The sequence below is a fragment of the Geospiza fortis genome, unplaced genomic scaffold (genome assembly GCF_000277835.1).
Source record: "Geospiza fortis unplaced genomic scaffold, GeoFor_1.0 scaffold353, whole genome shotgun sequence".
Taxonomy (NCBI): Eukaryota; Metazoa; Chordata; class Aves; order Passeriformes; family Thraupidae; genus Geospiza; species Geospiza fortis.
Genome location: NW_005054473.1, coordinates 187,049 through 199,472, shown reverse-complemented (window position 1 = coordinate 199,472; position 12,424 = coordinate 187,049). Strand labels below are relative to the sequence as shown.

The 12,424-nt window shown below is 52.4% G+C and overlaps 1 protein-coding gene across 2 annotated transcripts in view; it reads left to right on the top strand.

The window, feature by feature from the left end:
- CAPZB (capping actin protein of muscle Z-line subunit beta) overlaps window positions 1-11,335 on the top strand; it is a 72,230-nt gene extending 60,895 nt beyond the window's left edge. The window contains exons 7-10 of one of the 2 annotated variants that reach the window (XM_031062911.1): window positions 5,824-5,889; window positions 7,362-7,438; window positions 8,512-8,624; window positions 10,458-11,335. In XM_031062911.1, the coding sequence (XP_030918771.1) occupies window positions 5,824-5,889; window positions 7,362-7,438; window positions 8,512-8,614 (246 nt within the window). In that variant the 3' untranslated portion in view covers window positions 8,615-8,624; window positions 10,458-11,335. The remainder of the gene's footprint in view (window positions 1-5,823; window positions 5,890-7,361; window positions 7,439-8,511; window positions 8,625-10,457) is intronic. The other variant, XM_031062912.1, reaches the window with a different exon arrangement.
- Window positions 11,336-12,424: the final 1,089 nt, after the last annotated feature.

Below are 12,424 nucleotides of genomic sequence, written 5' to 3'. Positions count from 1 at the left end.
ACTCCTTTGTACAGCTTACCTGTGTGCAGAATTGCTGCATCTATGTGCAGGGCTTAATTTACCTGGAGGGAGTGAGATCAGATCTTAGCCAGCTGCAGGCACAGGATCCATGGATTAATTCTGCCCTGAAGACTCTGGGACAGTTAAAGCTGAGGTGATATCTTGACACTGGAAGCTCATTAGGTCCTGGCTGCAGAGTGCCTCTGTGTGGCAGAGCCTCTCCTTTGCCCAGGGGCTTTGGCTGGAATTTTTAGGAATAAATGTTGTTCTACATCAACACTGCCAGAGAGGAGGCAGGGAGCAGGCCTTGCAGGGAAATGAAACGTGCCAGCAGCTTTTCAATTACCTTGCACGTTCCCTGGGGACTGCAGGTACCTCCCAGCCCTGCTGATTGAGGCCAGATGTTTGGCAGATGTTGTTCCCTGGCAGCTCTGGGGCTCCTGGCCCTGTGTGTACCTTGGAACCGCTCGTGTCGCTCGCACTCGGGGCTTTCATTAGGCTGCACTTCATTGGAGGCAGGAGCAGCTGTGGGATCCTGTTTCCCTTGGTGCACAGGAGATGTGAAGGGTTCCCCTCTCCTGGCAGGCAGTCAGCCCTGCACTCTGCTGGGGGGCTCTGCAGGAGCAGGTGCCTCCCCGAGGTGTGCCCTGCACAGAGCCTGGGTGAGCCTGGGCAGGGGAGTGTGCTGGGCAGGAACTTGGCTCAATCCTGGAGGTGATTTACGTGGGGAGAGGTGGGAAGGGGAGGATGTAAAGTCATGGGGAACTCAGTAGAGGAACTAAAATAATCCATTCCTGAGGATGGTGGTGAGGAGGCTGATTCCTGAGGCCTGAGATTTGGGATGAAAGGAGCACAGAGGTTGATTTTTGAACTTGGAACTCTCTCTAGCGAGGGCAGACGGTTTTACAGAGCTGGATGAAGGCTGGGCTGTGCAGACACAGCAATCCCTGCCTGCAGGAAGAGCTGCCCTGGCATCTGCTGCTGCTCAGTGAAACCCCAGCAGAGCCATTCTCCCTTTATCATCCAGGGAAATCCCTGTGCTCAGCAATCAGGAGACTCATCCATTTCCATCGAGGGCAGCTTTCATGGAAAAGTCATCCCACCGACTTCCAGATGTTGTAACTTTGTTTTTCCACCACTGGGATCTTCTTGTGATCCTTGAGCTCCCCCTCAGCAGTTACAGTGCCCTGGAGTCTCCGTAGTGCAGGGACAGCAGGGATGTGCTGCCAGGGCTTGTCCAGGGAATTATTTCTGCCTCACTTCTGCATCATGAGGGGGGTGAGGCCCTGGCACCTCCCTGGCAGTGCCCCAGGCAGGGCTCAGAGCCACCTGGGACAGGGGAAGGGGTCCCTGCCCTGGCAGGGGTGGCACTGGATGGGCTTTGAGCTCCCTGTGGATTTCACAGAGGTTCAGTTCGGTAAGAGGTGGGAGAAGGGAGCAGAGAGTGGAGGCAGGTGAAGGTTGTGCAGCATGCCCAGGTTTGCCCATGGTTTTGCCTGGAGAGTTGGGCAAAGGGAATGGGAAATCTGGTTACACTGGTGAGAACAAATCTCTGTGGAGGGGTGGGCTCAGTCCTCAGCTGATTCCTGCAAAGCTGCAAGCCCTGCAGAGATCACAACCTCCACTTATTGCTTGCAGTCTGAAATAAATGCTGGAGGGGCAGGCCACATTTTGCCTTACTGATATCCAAATAATTCCACATATTTTCCACCTGGAGCCTTCAGCCTGCCTGTGGCTTTGGGAGCCCTTGGCACACATTGCTGTTTGTGTTTCATTAAAGGGATTTTCACTTTGCTCCATGGCCAGAGCAGCTGTGGGTGTTGTTGGCTTTTCAGAGCAAAATGGAGGATGAGTTCCCTTCTACCTTTGCTGGTATTTTCAGACACTTTCACAATGAAACAAAGTGTTTATCCAACTTAAATGTCCCTCTTTATATTATTCCTCCAAATAATGTTTACAGAAAGCCCAGGCAGCTGCTGTGCAGGAAACATCCCAAGTGAGCAGGGAGCCCTGGAGATGGCCCAGAGGAGTTTAGTGAGATTAGTGAGTGTCCCTGTGAGTCAGCCTGGAGCAGATGGCTGGGGAGCCAGGAGGGGAGCCAGGGGCTGGGACTGGGCTGGGACTGAGCTGGGACTGAGCTGGGAGTGAGCTGGGATTGAGCTGGTGCTGGGCTGGGAGTGAGCTGGGACTGAGCTGGGACTGGGCTGGGAGTGAGCTGGGACTGAGCTGGGAGTGAGCTGGGAGTGAGCTGGGAGTGAGCTGGGACTGGGCTGGGAGTGAGCTGGGAGTGAGCTGGGATTGGGCTGGGAGTGAGCTGGGATTGAGCTGGTGCTGGGCTGGGGGTGAGCTGGGATTGGGCTGGGAGTGAGCTGGGACTGGGCTGGGACTGGGCTGGGGCTGGGAAGTCATCCCACCGACTTCCAGATGTTGTAACTTTGTTTTTCCACCACTGGGATCTTCTTGTGATCCTTGAGCTCCCCCTCAGCAGTTACAGTGCCCTGGAGTCTCCGTAGTGCAGGGACAGCAGGGATGTGCTGCCAGGGCTTGTCCAGGGAATTATTTCTGCCTCACTTCTGCATCATGAGGGGGGTGAGGCCCTGGCACCTCCCTGGCAGTGCCCCAGGCAGGGCTCAGAGCCACCTGGGACAGGGGAAGGGGTCCCTGCCCTGGCAGGGGTGGCACTGGATGGGCTTTGAGCTCCCTGTGGATTTCACAGAGGTTCAGTTCGGTAAGAGGTGGGAGAAGGGAGCAGAGAGTGGAGGCAGGTGAAGGTTGTGCAGCATGCCCAGGTTTGCCCATGGTTTTGCCTGGAGAGTTGGGCAAAGGGAATGGGAAATCTGGTTACACTGGTGAGAACAAATCTCTGTGGAGGGGTGGGCTCAGTCCTCAGCTGATTCCTGCAAAGCTGCAAGCCCTGCAGAGATCACAACCTCCACTTATTGCTTGCAGTCTGAAATAAATGCTGGAGGGGCAGGCCACATTTTGCCTTACTGATATCCAAATAATTCCACATATTTTCCACCTGGAGCCTTCAGCCTGCCTGTGGCTTTGGGAGCCCTTGGCACACATTGCTGTTTGTGTTTCATTAAAGGGATTTTCACTTTGCTCCATGGCCAGAGCAGCTGTGGGTGTTGTTGGCTTTTCAGAGCAAAATGGAGGATGAGTTCCCTTCTACCTTTGCTGGTATTTTCAGACACTTTCACAATGAAACAAAGTGTTTATCCAACTTAAATGTCCCTCTTTATATTATTCCTCCAAATAATGTTTACAGAAAGCCCAGGCAGCTGCTGTGCAGGAAACATCCCAAGTGAGCAGGGAGCCCTGGAGATGGCCCAGAGGAGTTTAGTGAGATTAGTGAGTGTCCCTGTGAGTCAGCCTGGAGCAGATGGCTGGGGAGCCAGGAGGGGAGCCAGGGGCTGGGACTGGGCTGGGACTGAGCTGGGACTGAGCTGGGAGTGAGCTGGGATTGAGCTGGTGCTGGGCTGGGAGTGAGCTGGGATTGGGCTGGGAGTGAGCTGGGATTGAGCTGGTGCTGGGCTGGGAGTGAGCTGGGATTGAGCTGGTGCTGGGCTGGGGGTGAGCTGGGATTGGGCTGGGAGTGAGCTGGGACTGGGCTGGGACTGGGCTGGGGCTGGGCTGGGACTGGGCTGGGACTGGGCTGGGACTGGGCTGGGACTGGGCTGGGGCTGGGCTGGGACTGGGCTGGGACTGAGCTGGGGCTGGGCTGGAACTGGGCTGGGATTGAGTTGGGAGTGGGCTGGGTCTGGGCTGGGACTGGGCTCAGCCTGGGCTCAGCCTGGGCTCGCCCTGGGGTTTGGCTGAGCCCAGCAGGCAGTGGGGGTGCCAGAGGGAGGATGAGCTGCTCCTGAACTCAGCCTGTAGAGGGAATTTCCCCTCAGAGCAAACCCAGCCTTATTTAAGCAGCAGAAGTGCTGCTGCCTGAGCCTGAGCAGTGCCAGCCACAGGAAGGAACCTTTAAAAACCCCAACAACTCAACAAAACCCAACTGTTTGTAGGACATGGCTGATCCTGACTCTGCACTCCATTAAACAGCCTCTTGTAACATCTGGCCTTCCAGAGCACATAAAAATGTTTTCCTTCTGGCAGCAGTTTTTATGGAGATGTAATAATATACAGGGGTTTTTTTATAAAAGAAAAAAATCTATTTTCAGATTCTGCTTCTTAACCAGAGCTGGGCCTGTCCAGGTGTGGAGGAGGCAGGCAGGGAGCCTGTGGCAGTGCCTGCCCCTCTGCCAGCTCCCAGCTGCCCCAGACTTGGGCAGTTTGTGGTGGTTCCCAGCTGCCCATGGTGTGTGGATGTGTTTGTGTGGGTCAGCTCTGCATTGTCCCTGCACTGCAGCTGGACCCCTTCTCCAGGCAGTGTCTCCATCCCATGGAACAGTCTGAAGGCAAAATGAAACGTCCTGCTGCTCTTCCTCCCCCTCTCCCAGGTTATCTCTTGCCTTCGGGGGTCCAGTTAAATTACACGCTTCCCCCAGCCTGTTCCAGTCTTGGCTTATTAGAAGAAACCTGTGGCTGGCCCAGATTTTTAAACTCTGCCCTGAGGGAGGGATAGGAGCAGATGGATGAGAGAATTCAGTGGGATTAGTGAAACCCTTTGAAGGCTGCTCTTCCCACTGCATTTGTCTCCCAGTTTTGTTTTCTTGCTGTCTCAGCAAATCTTGCTGAGGTTCCTGATGTTCACAGTTCAGCACTTGGCTGTGTCCTGGCCACGGTTACACCTCAGGAGCTGGGCAGGATGGGCTTTGCTGAGCACACTGGGCAAACCCAGGGCACCGGGAATATTTCTGTGTCTGCTCTGGGGTGCCCTGACCCCCAAGGAGCACTGACTCTGACCCTCACTCATGGAGAAAGTTTCCCAGACTCCAAGACAGACTGGAATCCACAAAAGTGTGAAACAGATAATAGAGAATAGTGTAGGTGTATCACTTGGTGAGAAATTGAGGTTTTGGGGTTTTTAGTGTGTTGTGGATGGAAGCAAGATGGAGGGCACAGGGTGTTGTCCTGGGTTTCTTCTTCGTGCTTCTTCTTCCTCCTTCTCCATGGGTTTGGGTGGCATTTTGTAATTGGGCAGAAAAGTCTGCACTGGGGGCTCTTTGGGATCAGTTATTGGGTTAAAAGGGGAAATAATCCAGGTGTCAGCTCTTAATTGGATAGTTTAGTCTGAAAAGGCCTTGTACCAAAGAGATTGTTGGCCATTTTGTGCCTTCTAATGAAAAGCTGCAGAGCTCACAGGAATGAGACTGTTTCACTGATAAGAAATCATAAACACCTGAGTGTGAACAGGAACTGCTGTCTCAGTGCCTTCAACCCAGACCTGGGGAAACCCACAACTGGTGTCCCCACAGCCCACAGGCCATGGCAGGGCAGGGCTGGGTGCTCCATCAGGCACAGCCAGATGGAACCAAGGGAGTGCTGCAGCTGCAGCTGCCAGTTCTGGTGTTGGGCTGGAAGGTCTCAGCTGGCTCAGGAGCCGAGTCCTGTCCAGGCCCTGCACTGGGGCTGTGGTGTCACTGCACTCCTGAGCTGCTCCAGCTCTGAATTTCTCCTGCAAAGGTCACTTGGCTGTTCTGTGGTGGGGAGGGAGTGGCTCTTGTGGGGCCTGTCTGCAGCAGGGGCTCTTTCCATTCCTGCCTTTTTATTCCCCACATCTCCCCTGCCAGGGTGTACCTGTGCAGAGTGCTGGGGGTTTCTCAGCACCTTCTGCTGTGTTTGCACATGGGGGGGTTGGTGACTGCCCCTCTCCCAGCCCTGCCGTGCCCCAGTTCCCTGTGATGGATGGATCTGTGCTTCCCTTTGCAGATGGAGAAGGATGAGACTGTGAGTGACTCCTCCCCACACATAGCCAACATCGGCCGCTTGGTAGAGGTGAGTGCAGCTGCTGCTGCCCGCAGCCGGTGCCATTCCTTGGAATTTTGTTGCATTTTTCTTTACAAATGACTTACTGATTCCTGTTATTGCTGGGTGTGTGGTCCTTCCATCCCTCCCAGCTGTCTGTGGGGACAGAGCCACCCTGTGCCCCTTGGCTCCTGCTCAGCACTGCAGTGGCTTCCTGGAAAATGGGTGTTCCCTTCCTGAGCACCAGTGAACAACTTCCCACCCTCAGATTTGCTTTTGCAGCCGCTTCTGGGGAGAATTATTTCGAGTCAGGTTGCTACAGCACTGTCCCTTGGACTGAAAGTTCAGTATGTGTCAAGTGCTTGTGAAATCCCTGGAACTGGGGTTAGTGTTGGGTTTTGTGGCAGCTCTCAGCCCTGGAAGCTCAGCACAAGGAGTGGAGCTGCTCAGAAGGTGCAGCACCACTTTGCTGTTTCACTGCACTGTCCTGACTGAAGGTGTTCCAGATTTCCCTCATTGTTACAGCCAAGAAAGGAGGAAATTCTCAACTGATGCATCTTTAGGGAACTGGGAAATTAAAGAAAGGCAGCTGCTTCTTTTTTGGTCCCTTTGTAAAGTTGTTTGCTTGAGTGAAAACAATGAAAAAAAAAACCTGCTTTGTTCCGAGATCTCTCTCAGAGCTCTGTCGTGCAGCTGTAAAGAACAAGTCAAGGATTCACAGTCACCCCTGAGCACAGAGCTCTGGGCTCTTGGTTATCCTGAGGGACTGGCTGGGCTCCTGGAGCTGCACGGGAGCGTTGGGCTGGTGCATTTCCCTCTGTGCAGAGCTGGGGAGAAGCTGCCCTCTCGTGGTGCACGGAGCTCCCATAGCTGGGGAGAGCAGGGACAGAGCCCTGTGGGGTTTGGTGGCTCCCCAGGAGCAAGGAGGAATTGAGAAATCTGACTCCATGCTCTTAGAAGGCTGATATATTATATTATATTATATTATATATTACATTATATTACATTATATTACATTATAATTATATTATATTATGCTAAAACTATACTAAATCATAGAGAAAGGATACAGACAGAAGGTTACAAAGAATGATCATGAAAACTCGTGACTGCTTCCAGAGTCCTGACACAGCTGGCTGTGATCGGTCATTAAGTCAAAACAATTCACATGAAACCAATCAAACAACCACCTGTTGGATAAACAATGTCCAACCACATTCCAAAGCAGCAAAACACAGGAGAAGCAATCAGATCATGATTATTTTCCTTTTTCTCTGAGGCTCCTCAGCTTCCCAGGAGAAGAATCCTGGGCAAAGATTTTTCGGCAAAGGTGGCAGTGGCAAAGCCCCAGTGCTGGGATGGGAGCAGGGGCTGGGCCCAGGGCTTTGTGGGCTCTGAGTGCTGCCCGTGCTGCAGGGGCTGTGCTCAGAGACCCTGGTGCTGCAGCAGCCCTGCAGACAGCTGGGGGGACTCAAGAGCTGCTGTGCTGCTTTCTTTTCCAGGACATGGAAAACAAAATCAGAAGTACACTGAATGAGATTTATTTTGGAAAGACAAAGGACATCGTGAATGGGCTGAGGTAAGGGAGCTGCAGTGGGTGGGGGACCCTTTGCATCCCTGCAGTGCCACCCCAGCCTTGAGCTGCTTGGTTTTCCCCTCCCTGTGCTGTGGGACAATTGTTGTTGTGTGGAGTTCAGGGAACTCTTCTGCTGCAGAAATCTGAAGCAATGTTTTAATCCCTTGTTCCCTCACCAGGAGCAAAACAGCCCAACTACCATTTGTATTTTTGGATTATTTTTCATTAGTTTTATTCTTCACAGTCCTTAAATTCTGTCTTCTCTTTCTACTGCCCTTAAAAATATTCCCAGAATTAAGTCATGACACGAGTGGTTTGTGGTATTTAGACTTTGTTTTAAATTCTGTCTTTCTCTCAACACCACTGGTCAAAATACCGTGTATGAGAAGAGATAAAACTCCCTGTGCCTTTCTGTGGGGAAACTGTGCTGTGCTGTTCAGCCCCTGCTCATTCCTGGACAGGAATTGGACATGGAAATCCCAAGCTGGTAATTCTTATGCTCACAGAGGAAGTCACTGTGATGCCAAATCACTTCATTTTAAAGTACAGAGAGACCTCCCAGCACAGTGTGGTAATGTAGAATAACCAAAGGGCACAAATAAATGCTCTGCTCTTCCCTCACACACTGAGATGTGGAAGAAGAGAGAAAAATGGTGTTAATTAAACATTGGTGCTGCTGTATGGGCAGAGGGAGCAGCAGGACCTGTGGGAGGGGTTCTGGGTTCTGCCCCGAGCCCAGGTCAGACCAGCCTCAGTTTCCTTTGTGCTGAGCAGGGTTTAGCCAGGAGGCTTTAATTACATCAGAGGGAATCTGTAATTGAGCCTTTCTCTCGTGAATGTTGCCTTGAGCTGTTGTGGTTGGATCTCTGCTGTCTCCCCATCCCTCAGAGTCCTGGCCGTGTGTGCAGCCTGTGATGGAACCACCCAGAGCCCCTCCAGCCTGTCCCTGCTCCTTCTCTCCTGTGTGCGTCCCCTTCTCCTCCCTGGAGGTTCCCAGAGCCCCAGCTCTGTGTTACCAAGTTCTTCTGACTGTTCTTTTCCCTGTTTGCTCCCTGGTTTCCCACTGCTCTCTGTAGATCTATCGATGCTATTCCTGACAACCAAAAGTATAAGCAGTTGCAGAGGGAACTTTCTCAAGTGTTGACCCAGCGCCAGATCTACATCCAGCCTGATAACTAAACCAATCCAGGTACCCCTGCTGCCTGTGAGGTGTGAGCCAGCACTAAACCAGGACTCACCAGCCCAGCCCCTGCATGGTAACGGGAAGAACTAACCCCTAATCCCACAGGGAGCAGCCAGCCCAGCCTCCTGGGGCTGGCTCAGTGCTGGGGTTCTTGTTTTCAGTGTTTTCTCCTCCCTCATGGAATCCTCACGCTCGGAACTGGGGCAGGATTTACCACTTTGCACTCTGGCTTGGGAGCAGGAAAGGAGCACGTGGAGTGCTGTGGGATTGGGCTGATTCCATCCAGCATTCCCAGGACTCTGTCCCTTGGGCACCAGCAGTTTTTACACCTGTGGTACTCCATTTCCATGAAGAAATTCCCTGTAATCCCAGTGTCCTCCCTGCAGAATGAAATCCTGGGAGTGTCACAGTTTGGGAAAAAAAAGATTCTGGTTCTTCCCATGACTTCAGAGTAAAGGTGTGCTCACCCACACACCTTCCCCATGAGCCTGGTGCAGTTTGAGCTTCCTTGGAGCTTGAGCCTCAGTCCTGCTCAGGCTCACTCAGACATGGGCAGCCTCCCCTGCTCGTGCTCTGCACAGCCTCCAGAGGGACCTGGTGCTGTGCTCGTTGCTCTGGAGCTCTGAGTGTCAGAGCAGTGACTAACCCTGAGCCTCCTTAACCTTCCACTCCCGTTCCTAACCAGTTACAGATGTTCTTTCAAACACCTTCAGCTGACGAAGGGGGAAACTCACTATTTGTTGATAGTGGCCAAGAACCACTTCTTCAGCCTATGACAAATGCAAATATAAATGCATATGTTTTTATTAAAGCAGCAGAAGTCTCCAGAGACAAGAGAATGGAAATACTGTTACAAAAATGGTTGGAAAATCGCCACCACAAAGAGCAGCCTTGTTTACAGGAGACAGCAACCAGGGAAAATGAGGTTGCTCTGAATCACAGAATCCCAGACTGGTTTGGGTTGGAAGGGCCCTTAAAGCTCATCCAGTTCCAGTCCCCTGCCGTGGGCAGGGAAATCTCCCACTCTCCCAGGTGCTGTAAAGGCTGTGAAATGTGATTTAGGTGGGGAGAAATTCTACCCAGCTGGGTCCTACCACTTCTCTGTGGTAGCCACTCTGGAAAAGTTTGGTCCTGGATAGAACCCATTCTATCCATTTATTTAAGAGGGACCTTTTTAAAAGTGGAAATTTCTTGTCTTATTGAAATCAGAGGTTCCTCCACAGGCATCTCCCAGGGCAGCGATCCCAGGTGATTCCTGAAAGGTGGAGCTTTTCCTCTGTACTCTCAGGCAAAGGGAAGCCCTGCACTAACCTTGTGACAGTGTCTCTGTTCTTCTTCAGCTGCTTTGATCACTCATTCCTTAGGGAAGGTACAAAAAAAGGCAAATTTGAGAGCAGAACCTCCAGCTGCCATTTCCACCGGTGCAAAGGCTGGTGAGGGTTCTGGGGTGACCCTGGGTGAACAGAAGGGTCAGAGCTCCCCAGCCCAGCCCTTCTCTGGGTGGGGCTGGGTTTTCTCTGGACCTGGGGGCAGCAGGAGCTATAACCTCCCTGGCTGTGGGATGCTGGGCTCTGCAGTCTGTAACAGAAACCTTGGGGCTCTCCCTGCGGCAGCCGGGGCTGAGCGGAGCTGCTGGGGAAGCCTTTGGTGCCTTCCTTGCCAGAGTGAGTTTGGCTTTGTGTTCTCACTGAGTGGTCACTTCACTTCTGCTTCCCGGGCTCCAGCAGGCAGAGCTGAGCCCGGGCTCAGGGGCTTCTCCTTCCTCCTGGCTGCCAGGACTGCTCCCAGCCCTTCCCTGCCCTGCGCTGCCTCTGACCCCCCTTTCCTTCTTCCCTACAGGTCTGTGCAGACTTTTGCAGACAAATCAAAACAAGAAGCTCTTAAAAACGACCTGGTGGAGGCTTTGAAGAGGAAGCAGCAAAGTTAAAGTCCTGTCAGTGCTAACCAGCCATGCCATGCACTCGTTAGATTCCTTTCCTAGAGAATCATCCCCGCCCTTTTCTGTTGGTCACGTCACAATTTGCATCCAATACTCTCCATGCAGCGCCATCCTCTCCCCATGAATAAAGCTGTACAAACTTTTTCAGTCTCTGAGGCCTACTTTGCACCACATTTTATTCTTGAGACCTTAGGCTATGTTCCTGTAGAAGTCCATGTATTATTTTTTTTTCTCCTCCCCCCTTTCCCACCCTCCCCCATTTATATGCATCACCACAGCTCATTGTTTGTCTTTTCCTCCCTCACCCCTCCTGCCTTTTGTTACATTGGTGTAAAAAATGTAAAACAAGAATTTATTAAATACTGTGGTGTGTGAAAGAGGAAGAACTGGAAAAACAAAAAAACAAAAAAAAAAAAGAAAAATAATCTATTCCACGTATGTTTGGGGGCTGGGCACAGGGGCTGGCTGGAGGGAGGGAGGGAAGAGAGGGTGTTCCTGGGGGTTGTACAATACTGAGTAACCCAGATGTGCAGGAGATGGTGATTTCGAGACCTGCTGAAAGTTCTGCTCTTCTATAGCCTGGTTCCAAGGCGCTTTTCTGTCAATTTTTATGGAATGCAAAAGGGGTTTTTGTTTTGATTTTTTGTTTTTTTTGTAAAGCTTAAATTGAATCTACATCTGATACTTGAGCCTCCATACTAAAAAATGGAAAAAAAGAAAAGGAAAAAAAAAAAGACTAAAACAATAAAAACAACCAAAAAAAAAAAAATCCCAGGAAGATGTTTGTGTGATCGTGTCCTCCTTGTTTCTCTTTCCTTCCTTGCAGGGTTACTTGGGGTTTGTTTTTTGTCCCGCTCCAGAAATGTTTGTGTGGAAGGGGGTGTGATGTCCCTCTGCTCTTTGGCCTTGTGTTACTCACTCTGCTGCCCTTCCAAGGTGCTGGGATTGGTGCTGCAGGCATCCAGCACATGCACGTGTCCAGGGGAGAAGGGTCTGCCCAGCTGTGCTGGCTCTGCTGAAAGCAGCCTGGGGGCTCCTGTGCTGGGCTGGGCGCTTCCTCCCTCCCATCCCTGCTGACCCAAAAGCTCCTCCCTGGTCCCTGTGTCACCTGTGACCTCCCCCAGCGTCCCCTCCTGAGCCCTTGGTGGGCAGAGGGACCTGGCTCAGCTTTGGGTTCCGTGCCTGCTGCAGGCTGTGGTTGTACCAAGCCTAATCCTGGGGAAGCACAGGAAGATCTGCTGGGCTCCTCCTGGCTCTGGGAACTGCCCTGTGTGAGCCTCTGCCACTGGGGGCTGTTGGCATTAACAGGGATTAATTAATGTGCTCCAGTTTGGTTTTGTACCGTGACCAGTGTCCCACCCAGCCTCCTGCACGTGGCCAGAGTTCCCCCAGAGCCTGCAGGAGCTCCTGTGGGGCACGGGGTGGGAAGGGCTGGGATCCCCCAGGGAACACTCTGGGATTTGTCACTTCTGGCCCAGCACAAACCTTTCCTGAGGCTGGAGATGTTTGTGTGAGCTCTGGAGCCTGGGAGGGGGAGGCTCCTGCTGAGGTTCTCAGTTACCCTCTCCTCAGGGAGGGTTGTTCCTGCTTGGCCTTTTCTGCTTTAACATCTGCCTCTGCAAAATCCTGAACACAAGGACGGGGCTGCAGCAGTGACTGGGAGGGATGGGAGCCTCGGGGAGAGCCTCAGGAATCCCAGCCCCCCTGAGGAGGCTGTGGGTGTGCAAGCTCTGGGTGCAGCTGCTGGCCTTGCTCCATCCTGCCCAGCCAAGGAAAGTCAGAGTAAATCAGCTCTGTACCTAACCCTGCTTCAGGTGCACCTGTGGGGACAGACTGTGACACATTTATATATATATATATATACACA